This window comes from Apiotrichum porosum, assembly GCF_003942205.1.
Source record: "Apiotrichum porosum strain DSM 27194 chromosome Unknown scaffold_22, whole genome shotgun sequence".
Lineage (NCBI taxonomy): Eukaryota > Fungi > Basidiomycota > Tremellomycetes > Trichosporonales > Trichosporonaceae > Apiotrichum > Apiotrichum porosum.
The window spans coordinates 48,276-69,746 of NW_021167129.1; the positions used below are offsets into that span (position 1 = coordinate 48,276).

General features: G+C 59.9%; 7 protein-coding genes across 7 annotated transcripts; 6 read left to right on the forward strand and 1 right to left on the reverse strand.

Moving 5' to 3' along the window:
- Window positions 1-838: 838 nt before the first annotated feature.
- Window positions 839-3,426, forward strand: EHS24_005393 (uncharacterized protein; the record flags this gene model as incomplete). Its single annotated transcript, XM_028620918.1, has 7 exons — window positions 839-1,028; window positions 1,078-1,160; window positions 1,205-1,288; window positions 1,329-1,597; window positions 1,637-2,059; window positions 2,100-3,327; window positions 3,370-3,426. 7 exons carry the CDS (start codon window positions 839-841, stop codon window positions 3,424-3,426), a joined length of 2,334 nt encoding a protein of 777 aa, XP_028471793.1.
- A 228-nt stretch (window positions 3,427-3,654) lies between these two features.
- EHS24_005394 (uncharacterized protein) lies at window positions 3,655-5,457 on the reverse strand (the record flags this gene model as incomplete). The annotated part of the gene is made up of 6 exons (XM_028620919.1): window positions 3,655-3,697; window positions 3,757-3,992; window positions 4,044-4,902; window positions 4,948-5,183; window positions 5,226-5,299; window positions 5,373-5,457. 6 exons carry the CDS (start codon window positions 5,455-5,457, stop codon window positions 3,655-3,657), a joined length of 1,533 nt encoding a protein of 510 aa, XP_028471794.1.
- A 515-nt stretch (window positions 5,458-5,972) lies between these two features.
- LOS1 (pre-tRNA nuclear export protein) lies at window positions 5,973-9,725 on the forward strand (the record flags this gene model as incomplete). Its single annotated transcript, XM_028620920.1, has 4 exons — window positions 5,973-6,116; window positions 6,291-6,424; window positions 6,474-7,434; window positions 7,485-9,725. The coding sequence occupies 4 exons, from the start codon at window positions 5,973-5,975 to the stop codon at window positions 9,723-9,725; spliced, it is 3,480 nt and encodes a 1,159-aa protein (XP_028471795.1).
- Window positions 9,726-10,423: 698 nt separating this feature from the next.
- EHS24_005396 (uncharacterized protein) lies at window positions 10,424-12,799 on the forward strand (the record flags this gene model as incomplete). Its single annotated transcript, XM_028620921.1, has 8 exons — window positions 10,424-10,549; window positions 10,606-10,830; window positions 10,878-11,190; window positions 11,269-11,305; window positions 11,372-11,441; window positions 11,489-11,927; window positions 12,009-12,295; window positions 12,365-12,799. 8 exons carry the CDS (start codon window positions 10,424-10,426, stop codon window positions 12,797-12,799), a joined length of 1,932 nt encoding a protein of 643 aa, XP_028471796.1.
- A 614-nt stretch (window positions 12,800-13,413) lies between these two features.
- VMA1 (H(+)-transporting V1 sector ATPase subunit A) lies at window positions 13,414-15,615 on the forward strand (the record flags this gene model as incomplete). Its single annotated transcript, XM_028620922.1, has 4 exons — window positions 13,414-13,443; window positions 13,551-13,683; window positions 13,805-14,005; window positions 14,132-15,615. 4 exons carry the CDS (start codon window positions 13,414-13,416, stop codon window positions 15,613-15,615), a joined length of 1,848 nt encoding a protein of 615 aa, XP_028471797.1.
- A 640-nt stretch (window positions 15,616-16,255) lies between these two features.
- EHS24_005398 (uncharacterized protein) lies at window positions 16,256-17,396 on the forward strand (the record flags this gene model as incomplete). The annotated part of the gene is made up of 3 exons (XM_028620923.1): window positions 16,256-16,615; window positions 16,679-16,877; window positions 16,996-17,396. 3 exons carry the CDS (start codon window positions 16,256-16,258, stop codon window positions 17,394-17,396), a joined length of 960 nt encoding a protein of 319 aa, XP_028471798.1.
- Window positions 17,397-19,567: 2,171 nt separating this feature from the next.
- Window positions 19,568-21,110, forward strand: EHS24_005399 (uncharacterized protein; the record flags this gene model as incomplete). The annotated part of the gene is made up of 5 exons (XM_028620924.1): window positions 19,568-19,820; window positions 19,870-19,897; window positions 20,282-20,520; window positions 20,582-20,825; window positions 20,879-21,110. 5 exons carry the CDS (start codon window positions 19,568-19,570, stop codon window positions 21,108-21,110), a joined length of 996 nt encoding a protein of 331 aa, XP_028471799.1.
- Between the last annotated feature and the right edge of the window lie 361 nt (window positions 21,111-21,471).

Below are 21,471 nucleotides of genomic sequence, written 5' to 3' on the forward strand. Positions count from 1 at the left end.
AGACGGGACACTTGTCGAGTCAACCGCGGCCCGTCAGGCAATGGTGCCGATGTTAGATGGTGCAGAGACGAGGAGCGTCGAGTCGGGAGGTGAGGTGGCCGGACGGAGCTTGTTCTCTGATTTTGATGGCGATGAGCCTGGCACCCCGTGTGGTGGACTGTGATGGAAGGGAAGATGGGAAACGAGAGTGGTGGTGGTGATGTGTGTGTGTGTGTGTGTGTGTGTGTTAGAGTGAGAGAGAGAGAATGACTCGAGTTGAGTCAACTCGCGCGCGCGCTAAGGTGCCTGCCGAGATGCTTCCTGCGCGCTGCTGCGTGCTTGTGGCCCAAAAGTTATAGATTGATTTGTGCACCACATGGTGCCATTGCGCGCGGTACCGCCGTTGCTCTCAGGATCTCAGGCCATCTCCTATCTCTCGTCGCTCCGTTGTATACGTCGTTCGGATCCGAGCGAGAGAGACACCGAATGACCCCCCCCCCCCCCTGCTCTATACAAAAAACGGTGCAGTGCAAATAAAAATAATCCCCGCCCTCGGCAATGCCCGTCTAATTGTCTAATGTCTCCCTGTATGACGCAACGACGGCGTGGCGGCCCGGTGGCGAGGTGGCTAATGGATGCCACGTGGTCATTAGTGTCAATTACAAAACCACAATTCAAATATATATTGACCGTCACGTGACGTGACCTTCCCTCCGCCTCCGCCAGCACGCGCCTTGCTTGTTTTGATTTCAGATCAGAGACAACACAACCAACACCGTCACCTCGACTGGATTCCTTCCTTCCTTCCCTTCCTCCCTCCCTCCCTCCTCCCTCCCTCCCTCCCTCCAATGGCCTCCTAATGCCGCCTCCATCCTACCCACACAGACACCTCCTCCTCACCGGTCTCCTCGACGCACAGCCCGCACCTCCATCACAAGATGCCTTTGCAGTCAACGGCGAGCTCAACGAACGCGGCTGCAAGCTCGACTCACTCCTCCTCGCAGGATGGACAGCGTCAGCCCGCAAGGGTAAACAAGTAGACAACGACGGTGAGCCAGTAACCCCCTCCCTTTCATAACTATCGCTGAACGGCTGCAGTCCTGCAACATGCCGACAACCTGCGTCTGAAGAAGAATGACTTTGAGGTCCTCGGTCGCGTTGGGGAAGGCCAGTTTGGAGTGGTGAGGAACAATGCCCATTCAGTACAAGCTCACCCACGCCTCAGGTCGATGCCGTGCGCTGCAAACTGGATGGCAAGGTGTACGCCATGAAGAGTATTGAAAAGAGCATGGTTCTCCGTGCCGGTGGTGTAGGTTGGACCATGGTTGATCAGACCTGACATTTTACAGCAACTGAGCCTCGCGCATGAGCGTCATGTACACAAGCTGGCCGCACCTTCCTCTCCGGCTCCGGTATTTACCGCTTCCTTTCAGTCCCCTACCGCACTGCACCTCGTGAGCGCGTTCGCCCCGTGTGGTTCACTGTGGGACCGTTTGTGTGAAATGCTCCCTGTCCCCGGTCTCGACACTGGCAGGATGGAGGAAGACGAGATTGCGTGGTGGTCGCGCCAGATGGTTGGCGCCATTTCGTGGATCCATGGTGTTGGCTACACCCACCGGTCAGTTGAAAATCCCTTTTCCCATCCCTAACTGCTCAGTGACATCAAGCCCCACAACTTTCTCCTTCTCCCCGACGCCCGTCTCTGGCTCACCGACTTTGGCTCCGCTGCGCCGTTGTCCAACGGAGCCGTTCCTCGCCGCTACTGCATGTTACCCGCGGGTACCCCAGACTATGTGGCACCTGAAATCTTGCGCTTTGCCGAAGACGCAATGATTGAGGCTGCTCAGAGTGACCACGAGGACTCGGACGGCGAACATACGATCCGACAAGGTGACGTCGACCCTCCTGGTTACGGTCCAGATGTCGACTGGTGGTCCCTCGGAGCTACGCTATACGAGATGGGCGTTGGTCGTGCGCCGTTCTTCGCTCCTTCCATTGGCGGTACATATGACCGGATTATGCGCTGTGACATGCGCATGCCTGACAGCCTGTCGCCTCAGCTAAAGAGTCTTCTCTCGGGGTATGTCCACACCAAAACGCAGTTCCTCGCTAACATCAAGCCTTCTCAGCCCACGCGATGTGCGTTTGGGTCACTGTGACGCCAACGAGATTCGCAGGCACTCGTTTTTCCGCGGGGTCGACTGGTCGAAACACGGAACGCCACCTCCCGGCATCGTCTCGCAGTCCATCGACCTCGACACGCTGACCGACGCGTTTGACCACAAGTTGAACGACGACGTGGACGAAGTGACGTTTGAGCACTTTTTCGACAACACGACCATGGGTTTCACGACAACAATGTCGTCGTCCCTGTCCATGGCTGCGGTCGCTGTCCCACCGTCAACCTGGGCCCGCTGGGTCGGTTGGTCTTGGGAACCTCCTTCCGATTTCTTTGGAACAGAGCCCCCCAAACCTGCCGTTTCACCAAACATGACCATAAAGCCACTCCCTTTGCGCCAACAGTCGGCCCCACCGCTACTCACGCCCATGCGTGCAGGCTCATACGCATCTCCACAGACCGTCCCACGCACGGCACCACGCTCAGTCCCTCGCACTCGCCCCGTGTCCGAGCGCCAGGCGTTTGCCGAGCTCGTGAAATGTGTTCAAGCCAGTGCCAGAAAGAAGCTCCAGTCGGCTATCAAAATGCCAGGCTCGGCATCCACTGTGTCGTCTTTGGCGTCTACAGCGCCTACCTGGCGCAAAGAACAGCCGCCTACGCCGACACCAATGTCTCGCGACGTCACGGTCTTGCTACTGGCCTCTCGCGTTCCGAGTAAAGGAAACAGTAGCGAAGAAGGAGGCCGTCCACCTCGTTCACTATCGCGCACATCGTCTCTTCAGACTCTCCGCGAGGACCCACCACCTCGCCCGCTGTCCCGAAACTCGGCTCGCAGTCGAGACGATATCCCCACTCGCCCTCGATCGCAGACGTCCACGCGGAGCAGCAAAGACGAGACCTCGTCATTCCTCTCGAGGCTTGTGGCCGTCGAGAATATGCCACAGGCCCGTTCAGTGTCCCGCTCCTCCAGCCGCAGCACCGAGAGCTATACCGCGTCTGCTCCTACCCGTCCTCCTGCTGCCACGAGCAACGCCGGCACGATGCCCAGCGACAAGTCTGCCCCGCGCACAGAGTACAGGCCGACAGAGTATAAGCCCGTCGAAAACAGGCCGCCTCCTCGCATCGCGGCAGAACGTCTCGTCCCGCCGCGGGATCCGGGCACGGGCAAGGGCGGCGACCGTATGGCGTCCATGCGAGTGTGGCACGAGTCTCTGCAAGATGGTCTTTCGGTGAGTCGGGAACCGCTTGTCGCATACTAACTCGGTCTCCAGAGCCTGGAATGTCGCTTAGCGGACATGACCGCCCGCCTCAGCAACACGCAAATGTAAATAAGAAACGAGGCGGATGTTGTACACCATAGCACACAAGCAATGAGTTGAGGAGGGGTACACTGCACATATTATTATAGAAACGTCAGCCACAGGAAGCGTTACGAAACAACGATGCATGGGCGGATACATATGGTAAATCCACGTCTAAGAAAATAATGAAGAATGGGTATGTCTGGGTTTTGTGTTTGCAGAGACAGGATAGAGTTATCCGCCTGGAGGACAAACCTACTCGTCACCGAAACGGTCGGGCATGAGCACGGGCGCGGCACTGCGGGTGAAATGTCAGTTGTCAGTTTTACCCGACTCTGCAAGGCAGAGCAAACTTACAGGCTCCAAGAGTACAGCACGTAGCAGATCCAGCTGCTGACGACGCGCATCCACATGGTGGCCTCTGAGCGGCCAATGTACACGTCCGGCTCGGCCATGGACGAGAAGAAATCCTCGACGGGCGTGGTGTCCGGGTCTGGGTGGGCGACGGGCGAGGTGGAGATGACGGCCCAGTCGGTCAGCAGGCCGGCGACGTACATGGCCGCGAGGGCGAAGATGACGTGGAACCACGAGTACTGGCGGGTTGTGTCAGCTGTGGTCTGATCGCAAACTATTTCAAAGCTCACGTTGTACTTTGTGCCCGTGCGCTCGTCGTCGCGCTCCTCGCCCATTGCAGCGTCAATCTCATCATCGTCGTCCTCGGGCTCGTCGAGGACCGAGGCCGGCAGCGATCCGGCATTGACAGCCGCCAGAATGGCCTGGTAGCGCATCTCGTCGCGGCGGCCCTTGGGCTGGTTGGTGATGAGGCGAACCTCGCCGTCATCTGCCTCGTCACTCGGGAGAGAGATGGCTCCGGCGCGGTGACCCTTGCCGACGAGGGCCTTGGACTGGGTCGCAGCGCGCGTGGTCGAGTAGGCAATGGCTACGAATGTGAAGAGCGCACCGAGGACGACGGTGGTGGTCTTTGTTCCGCCAGTGGCCTTTTGGAGGGGGTTGCAGTGCCCGTCGTCGGTGTGGTTTACCACGGCTGACGACGTCAGGTATGTGCAGTATGCGGCGACCATGGCGGCCTGGGTAAGGCCCGACTTGGGGTTGGCTTCCTGGACAGGGCCCGAGATGGCGAGGATGGTCGCCAGGATCATGAGGACGAGGTTGGCCGTGATGAAGAACGTGTTGAGGCCGCACGACGCGCCCGAGAAGAAGACGTACAGCACAATCGTCACGGCAATGGACGCAAGGTACATGCCAAACGTCGAGCCGACGAGGATGAACTGCCACAGGTTGGAGTCGGTGCGTTCCCAGTTGTCGAGGCATGTCTCGGACCAAGTGTGGGCAAAGTCAACGAGCAGGACGAGGCCGATGAGGATGAACGCAAATGCACCAATGGGCACAATGTAGCTGCCGTAGAACATGAAGAATTCGTTGGGGATCAAAAAGGAGATGAACAGCAGGGCGAAATATGCCAGCAGTTTGAGACCCCACCATCTGAAGACGCGTCAGCTGGGTCCTGTGCGGTTATGACCGGCCTACCCATTCTGGACGGCGGCGCGCTTGGCCTTGGTCGAGCGGACACCGATAAGGATAAAGGCGTGGATGATGTGGAAGAGGGCGAGGGCAAAACAGAACCGATGGACGGCCAAGAGGCCATAACATTTGCCTCCCGAGCAGTCCATCTTGATCCAGTCCCAGCTAATCTTCTCTAGCCAGCGGATGGCAATGTCGGTGCGGGAGAAGTATGCTAGCATGGACGACAGGGCAAAGATGAGCTGGGGAGTGGGTCAGCACAGCAGTATCATAAAGCCACCTACGCCAAAGCCGACGCGGGTCGCGATGGACGAGTTGCAGTTGCACGACTTGCAGAAAGCCGATGCTGCGGTGCCCCCTGGTGGACATGGTCAGCTAGCTGTCTGCCTACAACAGCACAGGCCAGATGGTGGTGGTGGTGGTGGACGTACCCATGAAGACTGCGCATCCTGAGCAGAGGGTGGAAGCGAGGGCTCCGCCACCTGATATGATGGGTATGGATAGGAGAGCGCCCATGGTTGGAATCGGGTTGTGGTACTGGAGACAGCAAGTGGGCGATGATGTGCATACATGAATCCAGTGCGCCAGTGCCGGTGGCGTGAGTCGTGATAAGCGGCGAGATAAATGACGTGTGGGTATTGTTGGCGGAATGTTCTTGCCCTCAGAGCCTGGGCGCGCGCGTGCGCGCGCCCAGGCCGAGCCAGGCGGTTCCAGCGGCCAGCGGCCACATGCGGCAGCGGCGGCGGCGGCGAGCGAGCGAGCGTGTCGACCTTTTTGTGCAAAGGGACAAGTGGTGTCTCTGGCAGACGACTCAAAGGCAACCAGTGCACCACCATCACCCGACACTCCACACCCTCCTCTGCTCATCCCGTCACACTCATCGCCACCCCCATCCTCCTGTCTCGCCGCTCACCCACAAGCATAGAGACGGGAAGACGTGCTCCCATCCCCCCCCCCTCCTACAAGCACCATCCCCCCACCCCTCCATTCTCCTCCCAAAAACGCCAAACAACACACCCACCACTCCCATCATGGCCTCCCCCCAGTCCCCTCACCTCGCCAACATTCCCCAGGCGATCCGTTTCGCTGCAGACCCCGCAGTGGAACCAGGACTCAAGCAGCAGGCTCTCGACTACCTCCGTCAGGTCAAGGAGGCCTGCGACGAGACATGGCAGGTGTGTTTCTTCCCCTCCACGCAAAAGTTGCGGCATCTTTCTTCTCATTCCCTCGTCGGTGGCGAGGGGTTTGGGTCTTCCTTGCCCCAACGCGGCCAACACGCACCGCGCACACACAGACACACACGCGAAGCATAACCAAATTGGAATCCCACAGCTGACACATGCATACAGGACTGTCTCGCACTCTACCTCCAAGGCGCCGGTGCACCATCCGAGGGAGCCACCGGCAAGGACGGCAAGGAGAAGCTTGACGCTGCTACTCGCATGTTCTGCCAGCAGGTCATTGGCGCAGTATTCACCAGCAAGTGAGCTACCACGCCCCCAATCTCATCACACCATAGCTAACATCACCAGGCCAGAGTCCATCACCCCCGAGGCCAAGCAGGGCATGTACAAGGCGCTGCTCGACTTTGTGCAGACCGAGTTTGTCGAGGGGTCGTGTGAGGGCCGCCAGGCCTTCCTTCGCAACAAGCTTGCCTTGACCATTGCCCAGCTCTTCACTGGCGTCTACCCCACCCTCATCCCCACCTTCCTCCACCCCTTCATCAACCTCCTTGTCCCCCAGGACGGCGCCACCAACCTGCACCTCCCGCTGCTCGTGACGCACCTGCTCGTGGAAATTGCCCAGGAGATTCACGACGCTACCACCCGCGAGTATGCTCGCCGTTTCTTGGTATACGCCAAGGAGCTCAACCAGCGTGACGGAGCGATCCGCGACGCTGTGCGCACCACTGGTGACGAGCGTTTGGCCGTCGACGGCCTCTTGCGGCTCGCGAGTATGGGCCTCCCCCTCAGCAGCGACCGCAAGTGGCTCGAGGTCACGGACTTTGCCCTGCGTGCTCTGGCTGCTTGGACCCCCTGGATCGACCTCTCCGTGTCCCTTACCCCGCAGACGCTGTCGTTTTACACGCAGGTGCTCCAGCAGCAGGGCAACACCACTCTTCGGACTGGCGCGGCCAAGCTGCTGATGAGCATTGCCAACAAGGGTATCAAGAACCCGGCAGAGAAAATCCAGGTCCTTCGTGTGCTTGACCTTGTCCCCCTTGTCGACCCCATCGAGCAGGAGACCCGAGGCGCCAAGGACGATTCCGACCTGGTTGTTTTCCGCACCAAGCTCGCTGGTCTTCTCAGCTGCTATGGCGAGGAGCTCATTGCCATTACCGAAATGGACGACATGGAGGCCCCCGAGCACATTCGCAACGAGGCCGACGCCATGCTGTCCAACGCCATGCCTCTTGTCCTTCGTTTCCTCAGCGACCGCCACCCAGAGGTGCCCACCGCCATCTCGCAGTGTGTCTCGGACCTGCTAAAGACTGTAAGATTCGATGGTTGTCAGAAACCGTGTGCGGAAGCTAACGGTTTCAGTTTAAAAAGTACAAGCCAGTCCCTGTCGCCGCTCCTCCCAAGAACGGCCGTCCGTCCAACGTTCGTGCTCCCGATCCCTTGCCCGCCAACAAGCGCCAGTTCCTTCTCTCCGTTCTCGAGGTTGTGGTGCGCCAACTTCAGTGGCCCGCCGATGCCGAGTGGGAGATTGTGCAAGAAAGCGACCCCGACACCGACGAGGACATTGCTGCGTTCTGTGCCATGCGCAAGAGCTTCCGCAGCACAATGGACAACATTGCGTCGATCGACAAGTCGCTCCACACCGAGGTGGTGGCCAACATTGTTGTCGGCACATTGGAACGCCTGAGCACCTCGGGCGTGGGGTCCATTTCGTGGCAAGAGGCCGAGCTCGCGGCATACCTCGTCCACACCTTTGGCGAGATTTCCAAGAGCAACACACGCGCTGCCTTCTGGGAGCTTCCCCCAGAGCTCCTGTCCAAGACGTCCCTCCGCATGGCTCGTTCGAGCGGCAAGCTGGGTGGCGGGGACGCGGCAATGGCCAGTGGCCAGTCGACCCCTACGGGATCGGCCGACATGTCGCTTGCCAACTTGGATCCCAACGCCAAGATCGACTATGAGCAGTTCCCCCTCACTCCGCTTGGCCAGCTCCTCGGTCTCTGCATGACCTCGGGCTTGGCGTCGTACCCGCACCCGAGTGTCCAGCTCCTCTTCTTTGAGATCAGTGTTCGCTACATTGATTTCTGGAAGGTGAAGCCTGGAGCTATCCAGCCCATCTTTGAGTCGCTCCTCGACGGCCGCGGTATCCACCACTCTGACGAGGGCGTCCGCCGTCGCGCCTTTTACCTCCTCACCCGTCTGATCAAGGAGTGTCGTGTCGAGCTCGAGGCGAGCATGATCCCCATCATTCTCAAGTCACTCCAGGACATGCTGGCCATCAACCCCCAGCTTCCCGAAGCCGACACCGCCGAGGAGGACGTCCTGCTCAAGGCGACTACGGGACGCAGCTATTTCCAGGACCAGCTCCACCTGTTTGAGGCCGCCGGTGTTCTGGTCTACCTCACGCGCTCCGACCCCAGCAGCCAGATGAACTTCCTTGCGGCCATTGCCGGTCCTCTTATGACTGGCATCGGCTCTGGCCTGGACCAGTACCGTCGCAACCCCAGCGACCTGGTTGCGGTTCTTGGCGTCCACCACCACCTCCTCGCCCTGGGTCACTTTGCCAAGGGCTTCCCTCCGGTCTCGGAGGAGCAGATTGACGCGCAGCCGTATCAGCAGCCGTTCAAGCAGATGACCGAGGCGCTCCTGGAGGCTCTCGACGTGATGAAGACGCAGCGCATCATTCGCGACTCGGCCCGTTTTGCCTTTTCGCAGTTTGTGAGCGCCATTGGCTCCACCATTGCCGAACTCGTCCCCCGCTTTGTCGCATCGGTCGTCACCGAGTTCCAGCCTACCGAGCTCGTCGACTTCCTCGGCTTCCTCTCCTTGCTCATGCACCGTCTCAAGAAGAACACTTTTGAGACGATGGATATGCTCCTCCTCCCGCTTCTCTCCCGCATTTTTGCCGTCCTGCAGCTGCCAGTTACCGGGACCGACGAGGCGGTCAACCAGCGTCGCCTGCAGGAGGCCTACCTCAACTTTTTCACGGCTCTTATGAACTCGAACCTCGAGGGCGTGTTCATCACCGACCGCAACAAGCCTGAATTCGAGAACGTTCTCACTGCCCTGCTCGAGCTGGCAAAGAGCTGCGGCGATCAGGCTTCACAGCGTCTGGCGTGGAGCTTCTTCGCCAAGTCAGTTATTGCTTGGGGCACGTCTCAGGAGGCCGCTACCGAGCCGCCTGTGTTTGCCGACTCTGCAAAGTCCGACTATAGCGTCAAGGTGGCCAGCGGCCTCGCACCCCCGACGAACCAGCACGAGGTGACCAAGGCCCAGCGCGCTGCTCAGGCCCTCCCCGGTTACGAGCAGTTCATCTACCAGCGTCTCATCCCCACGGGCTTCCAGGTGCCCCTGGATGCGTCCTTCGCCATCAAGTCGGGCCAGCCAGTCATGTACGAGATTGCCATGGTGATCCGCAACATGGTTCAGGCGCGCGGCAAGGAGGGTCTCGAGTACCTCGTGAGCGACATGCTGCCCAAGCTGGGTTGCTCGCCCGAGATGGCGCAGCAGTTTGTGCAGAGCCTGCGCACCCAGCAGTCGCGCGACTTCCGCAAGACGTTCCTTGAGTTTGTCAAAGCCATCCGCCCGGCGCCTCAGCGCCGTTGAGCGCGCACAACAGTGTAGAGCCACAGCTATGTGGTTCAGAGGGAAGCTGCCCTGCCCTCCCCAGAGCGTGTTCTTCCGAACGAGAGAGGGAGGGAGAGAGAGAGAGAGAGAAAGAGAACGAGAGAAAAGAGAAGAGACTCCATGGGCCCTGTCCGATCACCCCAGTCATTTTCGTCCATCCATTTCCATATCATGCCTGTCACATCGCATCACGCTGCATGTTTATAGTAGCATCTCCCCATGTCGTCAATGCCCCCCACCCACACCCCTTTACACCATGCATATGCGTGCACATGTAATGAGAGCGAGCGTCCACATCGCGTCAAACAGTCAAAATGGACACCGTTTGGGTCTTATCAGATCCGAATTCACGGTTGGAGTCCCTGGAGCCCCGCGATTTCGTGGTCGGCCGTCAACGTGAGTCAACTGTGAGTGCGCTGCATCTGTTCCCTTTCACATATATCCATCTCGACATGCTGCAGTGCACAAGAGCACCGATGCTGCGCTCGGCGACACGGCGGCACGTCCTCAGACTGGGCGACAATGCGGGTGCTGGGGTACACTGGTACCGACGGCGGATCGCAACAACAACGAGCCTGCGGGCGGCGAACAGTCCCAGCTCCGGTCCGTCTACCTTGGCTCCCCCACACGCCGCTCCTGCTCGTCCAGCTCTTGCCGCAGATCCCGATGCGGCAGATATGGCTCCCGCTTCTTCCTCCCAGGCCTCTGTTCCAGCAACGACGGACTTGTTGGAAGCGTACCGCTCCTTGGTCGCACAGGGCCGACTGACGTGGGATGACGAGCAGGTCCGCATCGTCATGAAGGTACGCACCACACCCAGCTACAGTGTCCTGTCCAGCTGACATGCGTTCCGTGCTAGCTGCGCCATGTATACAACGATCTGGCGGAATACGAGCCGCCCCTGGACCTGCTGGCCAAGCTCGGCCCATCGCCACCGCGCGCGGTGGGCAAGGGTACCCCGTGGTGGCTGCGATACGCGTCGCGCGCCGAGGACAGCAGTGGGCTCGGGGACAGCGATAGGGCCAAGGCGCTTGTCAAGGTGTTGAGCGGCGACGAGGAGATTGCAGCGTTGACAACGCCAAAGGTACCGTACCAGTATATGGTGACCACGCCGTGCTGACTTTACCACAGGGCATCCTCCTGACGGGCCCACCGGGCTCGGGCAAGTCGCTCCTCCTGTCGCTCCTATATGCGGCTCTTCCCGCGCGCAAGGCCCGCCACCACTACCACGCGTTCACGCTCGGCCTGTACCAGAAGGTGTTTGCTGAGATGGAGCGCCGGCGAGTGGGTGCGGCCCCCGGGCAGGCGCGCATGAACATGGAGGTCGCGGGACGACAGGGCTGGCGGGCAGTGTTTGCCAGCGGACGGTGGCGCGAGCGCGACGAGGACGGGGCGGAAAAGGACGCGACGCTGGACGATCCGCGGGACACGATCCCGTTTGTTAGTGGGTATTGTGCGAGGTGCAGTGGTGGTGCAGCTGCGCAATGGGCTTCTTGTCGAGCTGAGCTGACCCCGCCTGCAGTTGCCAAGGAGATGATACTCGAGTATCACGTTCTCTAGTGGGTATGGGGAACAGATATGGCTGACTCAGTCAGCTTTGACGAGCTCCAGCTTCTGGATGCCAGCTCGGCTGCTCTCCTCCGTGACGTGCTGAGCTGGTACTGGCGCCTGGGTGGCGTCGTCCTGTGTTGCTCGGTGAGTTGCCAGACACAGTTCGAGGACCCCAACTGACACGCGCCCAGAACCGCGTGCCCGACGACCTATACCACCACGGCGTGCAGCGCGAACGCATGGCCGGCTTCCTCGACGCGCTCAAGGGCAGGTGTGAGGTTGTGGAACTCGACGGCGGGCGCGATTGGCGCCGGATAGGTGAAGGAGACAAGGACGACAAATGGGTCACATTGGATGACAACCTCTTTGACGCCGCCTGGGCGGCGGAGCGAGGTGGGGAACCAGTGCCGCGCGACTTGGTGGTGTATGGTCGCCGGGTGCGCGTGCCGGCCACCAAGGGGGACGCGTGCATGTTCCCCTTTGACGAGCTGTGCGAGACGGCGCTGGGCCCAGCAGATTACCTCACGTTGGCAAGCACGTTCCGGACGTTTTACATTGACGCCGTGCCCATCCTGCTGCTCAAGCACAAGAATGAGGCGAGGCGGCTTATCAACCTCATCGACGCGCTGTGTAAGTCCAGATGCTTGAGGGGTTTCCCTGCGGAAATGACTACAATCCTCAAGCGACCTTGTTCTGACAACCACCCTCCAGACGAGTCCCGCTGCCAACTCTACGTCCGCGCCGCTGAGCGACCGGAACACTTATTCTTCCCCGACGCGCTCGACCCAGCCCTCGACCCAGAGCACCACCAACATCGCGAGATGGACGCTCTCGAAGCCGAGGCTCTGAGTGAGACGCTCGCCGCGCAGCCCAGGGCAAACGTGTCAGTGTACAACCCCAAGACCCGGATCGAGCGCGAAAAGCTCGACAGGGCCGACTTGGGAAGCTCGTTTGCAGTCATGGGAATATTCACAGGCGAGGACGAACGGTTTGCGTATGTGAGTGTAGGAAGTGCCCGATACGTGTGCAGATCTTCTTGCTAATGCTGTTTCCTTTGTCTATCGTAGAAACGAGCCGTGTCACGTCTGATCGAAATGGTCACATCTCCCGCGTACGCGCAAGAGGAGTGGCTCCCACTCGCGTCGGCGAGTAGGGGCTGGGAAGCGGCCGTGAACAAGGGACAGGTCACTGCACCAGCCAAACGCGCCATTATCCATCGCGGCGGCGGGCTTGTGGCCGACACCGACTCCATGGCACGCGAGGCTGGGGCGTTCAAGCATGAAGTGAGGGAGGCGACTGCGCCGGGCAGATCACAACCTGCCATTGAGCCTGCGACGGCATCGGTGTCTGTATCCGGGGCTGGATCGAGGACGGGTGCTCCCAAGATTAAAGAGGTGCATGCGTGGGGTGTGGAAGATGCGTGGGGACCCAAGGCTGGTAAGTGGGGCCAGGGTGCGAAGGCGTTCAAGGAGGGGGAGGGGGACGATGTCACAAAGGAATGAGCGAGTGGATTAGTGATCGTCGCTGCCACATTGCCACAACCACCACTACCCAGCACCCGGGACATGTACAGAGCACAGTCATAGATGTCTAGACCACGACGATGCACCTCCTGGGCATTACATGCCCACGCTGTCCTGGTCCTTGTCGCCTCTTGTCGCCTCTTCGCGCCACGGTGAGCTTGCTCGCTTGCACGCGTGCTCCGATAAGACTTTATGACGTGTCTATCCACTTTTGATACCACCTGCCGCCCTTTCGTCACCGTTCCCTCCGGCGTCTCCCCCCCTGGATGCCGCGCCGTCTCTCCCCTCCCACCATCCACGCACGAGGGGGACAACTGCATCTCGCATCTCATCCTATCCATCTCCTCCTCCAACCGTCACCGGCAAAGAGCACTCTCTCTCTCGCAGCCGATACACAACCCTTCGCGAGGAGCCCTCACACCCGCCCACACACACAGCTCCCCCCTCCCCCCCTCTCAACCCCCAACCCCCCCGTCGCCGGAAACCAGTTTGCCCAACATGGTACGTCACAGGCTCCCTGACAATCACGTCCAACTCACCACCGTCTCGTCGTCCTCGTCCACCCTCACTGACACCATACCCAGGCTGGCGCTATGGAGAACGCGAAGAAGCAGCTCCCCAAGGTACGTACCCGGTCGCCGCCGCCGTAAGGGTGTGCTCGGAGCGATAGGCCGCCGACCCCGAATTCGTGCCCCCCACTGGCAACGGGTGGCTGACAACGACTCTTTAGATCCGGGACGAGCACCGCGAGAGCATGTTCGGCTCCGTCTTCTCCGTGTCGGGTCCCGTCGTTATTGGCGAGAACATGCGCGGTTGTGCCATGTACGAGCTGGTGCGCGTCGGCCACGACGAGCTGGTTGGTGGTGAGTAGCCAAAGCAACACAGAAACGTGCCGGCGGGGGTAAGCAACACCGCCCTGCGCTTCTGTCAACCCTCGTTTGGTCTGCTGTCGTACTTCGTTCGTCCTCAGCTGACAACATGCAGAGGTCATTCGTATCGAGGCGGACCGCGCCACCATCCAGGTGTACGAGGAGACCTCGGGTGTGACTGTCGGCGACCCCGTGCTGAGGACGGGCAAGCCGCTTTCGGTCGAGCTTGGTCCCGGTCTCATGACCAACATCTACGACGGTATCCAGCGTCCTCTCAAGGGCATCCAGGAGAAGAGCCAGTCCATTTACATCCCCCGTAAGTGTCGCTGCGAGGTATGACGGTTGCGCCGCGTGAGCTGTGGTTGGCTCCGCGCCATGCAGCCCTCAGCCGTCTCAACCACGTCCCTATCTCACCACCGCGCCCGCTGACGCTGTATACCAGGTGGTATCAACACCCAGGCTCTTGACCGCGAGATCAAGTGGGACTTCAACCCTGCGACCTTCCGTGTCGGCGACCACATCTCTGGTGGTGACATTTTCGGTTCCGTCTACGAGAACTCGCTTGTCGACAACCACAAGATCATGCTTCCCCCTCGTGCCATGGGTACTGTCACCCACATTGCCGAGAAGGGCTCTTACACTGTCGAGGACGTTGTCCTCGAGACCGAGTTCCAGGGCAAGACCACGCAGCACACGCTCATGCAGCTCTGGCCCGTGCGTGCCCCCCGTCCCGTTGCCGAGAAGGAGACCGCCACCTACCCCCTCTTCACCGGTCAGCGTGTCCTCGACGCCCTCTTCCCCTCGGTCCAGGGTGGTACCACCGCCATCCCCGGTGCTTTCGGCTGCGGCAAGACTGTCATTTCGCAGGCCCTGTCCAAGTTCTCCAACTCTGACATTATTATCTATGTCGGTTGTGGTGAGCGTGGTAACGAGATGGCTGAGGTTCTGGCCGACTTCCCCGAGCTCACCCTCGAGCGCGATGGCCGTGAGGAGCCCATCATGAAGCGTACCGCCCTTGTCGCCAACACTTCCAACATGCCCGTCGCTGCCCGTGAGGCCTCGATCTACACTGGTATCACTCTTTCCGAGTACTTCCGTGACCAGGGTACCAACGTCTCGATGATGGCCGACTCGTCGTCGCGCTGGGCCGAGGCTCTTCGTGAGATTTCGGGTCGTCTTGCCGAGATGCCCGCCGACTCTGGTTACCCTGCCTACCTCGGTGCCAAGCTTGCAGGCTTCTACGAGCGTGCCGGCAAGGTCACCTGTCTCGGTTCGCCCAACCGCCAGGGTACCGTCTCCGTCGTCGGTGCCGTCTCGCCTCCTGGTGGTGACTTCTCCGACCCCGTCACGTCGGCCACGCTCGGTATTGTGCAGGTCTTCTGGGGTCTGTCCAAGGCCCTCGCCCAGCGCAAGCACTTCCCGTCGGTTGACTGGAACGTCTCGTACTCCAAGTACCTGAACGTTCTCGACCCTCACTACGAGAAGCACAACCCTGGCTTCATCGAGATGCGCACCAAGGCCAAGGAGATTCTGCAAAAGGACAAGGACCTTGCCGAGATTGTCCAGCTGGTCGGCAAGTCGGCCCTCGGCGAGGGTGACAAGATTACCCTCGAGATTGCCCGCATGCTCAAGGACGACTTCCTGCAGCAGAACGGTATCTCCGAGTACGACCGTTACTGCCCCTTCTACAAGACTGCCGGTATGCTCAAGAACTTTATCACCTTCAACGACTTGGCCCTCAAGACTGTCGAGACCCACCCCGACATTACGTTTGCCAAGATCCGCGACAGCGCTTCGGACGTCATGTTCAAGCTCTCGCAGCAGAAGTTTGAGTCGCCCAACACCCAGACCGAGCAGGACATTACGGGCAAGTTTGACCAGCTCAACAACGAGATCCAGGAGACGTTCCGCCGCATGCAGGAGTAGACCACTCTCACCCCCTTCAACACTGCAGCGGACACGACAACGATCCTTCTCTTTCTTCTCTTTTAGTAGCCTCTGAATTTAGACATGTAACCCGTTTGACCGGAATGGAGCGAGGTCGGTGCATGCGTGCATGCTGACGATGTGCATCGCAGTACCGAGCATGGCGAGCTTTTTACGCACGATGGTGCGCGGCCGGGCGGCGACGGGCGTTGGGCATCTGGAGAATTATAGGTGTCCATTTGTGGGCGGGCCCTGAACACAAAAGCCGGGAGATTATCTTCATTTGCAAACATCCCTCATCGCCGTCTTCGTCGTTGCCGTCGTCAGCCGGTCGGTCTCGAGACACAACGACTTGCACACCCATCGGGACGAGTAGGTGTCGCCGCATGCATATCCCCACTCACAGCAGACCATGGGCCGTTGATACCCAGCATCACGCTCCTGACCCGACGCTGCCCTCCCCCCGTGTCTCATTCAATACGCTCTAGTGCTACCCGGATCAACCCACACCGGGTGCGGGCTCTCGGTGGAACAGTCGCCGCCGCCGCAGCAGCAGCAGCAACCAGCAGCCAGCTCTAGCAGCCATCACCAACGCTCCTCCCCCCTTCTCCCTTCCATGTATCCATCCCACTCCTCACTCATGGTCGCGCCGCGCATCACCGTCTCGGGCGCAGGCGGCATGACACACCACGCGCACGGGCACAGCACCCCGCACCGAGTAGTGCGGTTCGTCGAGACGGCCATCCGCGGCGACGAGGTGCCGTGGAAAGCGCATCCAGAGTGGTTTGAGCGGTACGACTTTGTGGTGCGCCGCCCGCCGCCGCCGTCGTCGTCTACCGAGCCGGCCACGAGCGAGTCGGGCACGGTCACGCTCTTGGAGCATGTCAAGCCCGATGACGCCGGGGTCGGAAACAAGGGCTTGAACTCGCTGCCGCACCCGCACCGCGCCATGTTCTTCACCCACTTCCACTGGGTGGACGCCGAGGGAGCGCCGCAGACGGTGAGTACAGGCAAGGAGGGCGACGAGACTATGAGACTACGGGCTGACAGACGTTTCGTCCAGGTGACGCGGGAAGAACTCATCAACACGTTTGACGCGGTGGTGGAGGCCTTTGAGCAGGCGTTTGCGGCGTACCTCGATGCCCACCTCGTGCTCCTCCAACCCCGCGCCCAGAAGCTCAACCACATCCCAGCATACAAGCGCGTCTACGACATTGCCGTCGACCTCCGCCGCCGAGTGTCGCTCCTGCACGAGCTGGCAGGTGAGTATAGCAGCGCGGCGGCGACCTGGGCGTGCGTGGGGTTGACGGACCCCCGCGGGGGAGGTCATGGGTCCGAGGTGTCTCCGAGGTCACGCGGGCTGACATGCATCCATCACAGTGGGCTTTGGCGAGTACCTGTCGTTCCTGTCGGATGCAGAGACGATGGGCGACATCCCACATAAATGGCACCGACACCCGGGTCCCATCACTGCCACCACGCTGCTCACGAGTCCCCTCCACCTCCGGCCTGTGTGGTATGCGGCCGTGAGCGAGGGGACCGTGTCCGACTATGCCTTCCGGGTGGCGGCGCTGCTACAGGGGGACGAGACGTTGCCGGGTACCGAAGAGTGGGAAGAGTTGGCAGAGCGGGGCAAGGAGGCCGTGGAGCAGTTGACGCTCGAGGTGGGCCTCAAGCCACCCGAAGAGACGGACGGGAGGAAGCGGAGGACGCTGCCCAGCAATGCGAGCAGGTACAGGCGCCAGTGGGAGATTGGGTGGGGTCACTGGACCATGTGGTGAGGAGGACGGGGGTGCGAGCGAGCGAGCGAGGAACCGACGAGACGAGGAGCCGAGAGGGACCACCCACTGGTTTGGGCCTTAATAAACGTACCATCTTCACCTGTTGATATCCATGTATACTTGACTTGGCACTGACACGCGCGCACGCATGCATGCATACGCGTGTCCCCATCGACCCATGCCCCCCGTTCGAGACAGCGGTAGTTGAATAGTGGGAATCAACAGGGCCATGTACCAAAGCAGCCAACTCTGGTACAGTCCCGACCTCTTGGTACTGGGCTTCGCTTCAAGCAAAGAGTGCGCACTCCATAGTGTCTTCAGCGGCCCGCGGCTGGCTCTCAACGGCCAGAAACAACCAACGTCGACGTTCAAACGCGTCGGCAGACGGGGAGACACCTGGTCACCTGGAATCAATACCGGCTGATCCGAGCTGGAAGCGGATGTGTGGGGTCCAGGTCGTCCGGCTCCACGTCGAGGCCCTTTCGATCCCTTTATCACTGATCCACTGATCCGCCTGTCTCTTTCTCTTGCCTTGGCATGTTCTCATCAGGTGACCTAGTGACCTGGCAAAGCCCTTCAATCTCGGAGGCCTGTTCAGTATAGCCAGCTAGTTTGTGCCAAGGACGGGTTCCCGCAAAGCCGCACGCCGCCACACCTGAAGCCTGGCAACTGATGCCAAGCGTCAGGACTGTCGATCATCACGGCCGACGTGAACGTGTGTTGACGATCATGACGTTGGCAGGCTAATGATCGTTCCCCGCATTTATGCCATGTCGGACCTTCCGACGTCTGCAAATGGCTTGGCATACCCATACATTTATGCAGTGCGAGCGGCGAGCCATTATTGAGCCAGCTGTGCCGCCACAAGTACAGCCCGTCCCATCACCGCTGTTGGCATGTCCGTCAAACCCGGAGCAGGCAGCGCACCAGCATCGTTCTGGATTCCGTAAATATATGATAGCGTCAGTCTTGGCACGGCAGATCCTGGGTCTGTTGCAGCCAGTCGTGTGCTGTACACTGTCGATCTCTTCTGCTTTCTCCTGTGGGCCTGGAATGAGTCCATTCCTCGGCGGCCTCAGTCTGCTGATCTGCTGACCCACAGACAAAAGACAACGAAACCGCCGCAGAAGCCGGATTCTTGTCACTGGCCACTGGGCCCACTCTTAATTTCCCAGCTTGTCCGCTTTTCCATGTGCGTCTCCTGACAGCATGATTATTCCCTTCCGAGATCTCAATTTCAGACGTTCCTATCTCTACCAACCTACTGCTCGGTGGGTTATCCGCAGCGGCATGCCGTACACCCTGTGGGTGTGTCAGAGACAAGGCCACAGGCCACAGGAGAGAGCATGTCTCTGTCCGCGTCTGGGACAACCCGCCGGCCGGCCGGCTCCACCAGATCTCCTGCTATTCAGCCAAATGTCCCAAATGTTAACGAGAATGGCGGCTTGCGACTTGCGGCTTGCGGCTTGGGAAGGACAGGTGCCGAGCAACAGGAGCCCAACGAGCGAGAACGTGCGAGAGAGCGCGGGAAGGTGAGGGACCGAAAGTAATGTTCAAGCCACCGACCCATTTGTTCCGTCCACTGTCGCTGTTGTGTCCGGATGTGGGCCGCCAAGCCCTTGTGCCCTTCGCCTTGTCGCTCAAAATGTGGCACTGGCCGGCTGCGCGGCCCAGACCCCCCATTCTTCTGGATCTCCTGTCTGTTCCACTCGCCCGCGCCGGGGATCCGGAGACTGGCCCTGCATCCCTATTTTGCACAGGCAGGTGATCGCAGAGCGGGTGAGTGATAGCTCACTGGATCACTGGGCAGCGCTTTTCGTGCTGGGCGGTGTCCGCCCTCTGTCATCCACAGTCCGTTGCCCACCGCATTCCGCGGACGCGGGGACGGCTGTAGGGTGAACCGAGACGATGAGAGTCAAGAGGAGCCAGATCCAATGCCTGGGCTTGTCCATCGCACTCTTCATCTGGCCAATGGGTGCTGTGCAGTTTGGGTGGGGGTTCTCGGTTGGCGCCCGCGCCAGCTTCCCAAAGGCCACTCAAGCAAGGTGGCACCTGGTAGCAGTCCTTTCAGTGGTGGGGTGGGAATATGTATATCTATCATGGGGGTCTCGAGCCTGCTGGGCCCACCTTCGCTCGAACAACTCTCTATCAGACACCACCAACTTGGCCATATGATCTTCCTCAACCTCGCTCTAGTGGCAGCCTTGGCCATCGAAGGAGTGGCGGCTGCCAACTCGCCCACCCTCACCGTCCCCAAGGTCATTGTCGGACGTTTTATGCCGATGGACTGGGGCTTTGTCCAGCGTTCGCCACTTGCCCATGTCATGGGACCCGTGTCAAAGCGTGCGGCATTGGCATGCCCCACAGGCTTCACCGCGTGTAACAGCTCCTCTTCTTGTGCACCAGACGGCTCAGTGTGCTGTGGTGAGTCGGGCATCCTCCTGCTGTGATTGTGGCTAACACTCGCCAACAGACGGTGGTGGCAGCTTTTGTTCTGCTGGGTGAGCATCCTCCTGTATCCTGACTGGAAGCAGAAAAGTGGCGCAGCTGACGCAGTTCAAGAACATACTGCTACACTAAGAACGGCGTAAACGGGTGTTGCCCCACTGGCGAGACATGCGCTGCGCCGAGCGGTTGTCAAGCTGGCTCAATAGCCTGTCCCGACAACCCCAACACCTGTGTTGTGTATGGCGGAACGTGTTGTGGTGAGATATCTCATCTCGTTCGAGTTGCCGCATAGTACTAACTGTCTTCAGCCGGCGCCACTTCCTGTCTTGACGGATTCTCCTGTTGCAGCGACGGATGCTGTGCGAGTAAGTGCACAGGTCAGTGACGTCCGAGACTAAGCCTCGCACAGACACATCCACGGATAACAACGCCACAAGCACCACCGCCACCGACACTGGAACAACGACCCCCACGACGCAAGCTGCTGAGGCTACCGGTACTGGAAACGCGCCATCGTCGAGTATCCCACCCATCACCATGGGCAGCAGTTCGATCATTGCGGCCGACTTGAACTCGTACGTCGATTGGCAAGGCAACTGGCAGACGACAACAGGATCATGTGCGTCAGACGCAAGGGTCGCCACCTCAAACGTCAGCATGTCGATGAAGTGTAGTCGTGAGTTTCCCTCAAGAGTGTCAAACGTCAGTATCCGCTCGCGTTCTAACAGGAACCACAGCCGATGTTGCGGGATACGTCATGTCCCTTTCTGTTCCCAAAGGTGCCAGCGTCAAGTTCAACATTGACGGCGAGGACTACACGTACGGATGGGGCAACCTCAAGACGCCGCTGGGCACGTACCAAAACTGCAACATTACCTATGCGTACGCCTTTGAGAACACCCAGGACCACGTCTGCACCCTCGACATTGGGATGGCAAGCAGCACGGACCAGTCAAGCGCAATGCAGGTCAACGCAGTCGTGTAAGTGGACCTTGCGTCTTTCGGTGTGGTGAACCTGGTCCTGACAATGCCAGCGCGTTCAAGAACGTGGCCGACATGCAGAGCTACCTCAACGCCGCACAGAGTGAAGATTCCTCGTCCTCTGCCTGGTCATCTGCCACATCGGGGTCATCTGCCACCTCGACGTCGGCGGCCAAGACGTCGGCGACCAGCCAGGCTAGCGGTGCCGTGCTTCGTGCCGGCATCAACGTCCGGAGCGCGGCCGTCGTCGCATGTGCCGCTGTCCTCTTTGTGTCGGCTTTCTAGTCCCAGGCGGTGATGTGCATAGGAGTGGTCACGTTTTGATTAGCCTCAAGGACATCGGAGTCATCGTTCTCGTTGGGTAGTGGGTGAGGGTGAGCGGTAATGATGTGAAGACATGTGTAACCCGAGGATGGCTGTCGGCTGTCGGCGCAGATACATACAAGAATGAAAGAGACGTGTGGGATCCGCCCATGTCCAGAAAGAGTGTCACCCTCGAGCGTCCCCGCCATCGAACAGGCAAACGAACCTGTCAGTCGGTCCTTTGGGGCCGCCCTCTTATGGTTCTTGGCAATGTTGACCATTCTTCACGGGGCTATATGCGTAACAGACCGGTCCTGCCAAGAAACCGCTTCGAGCCCAACGC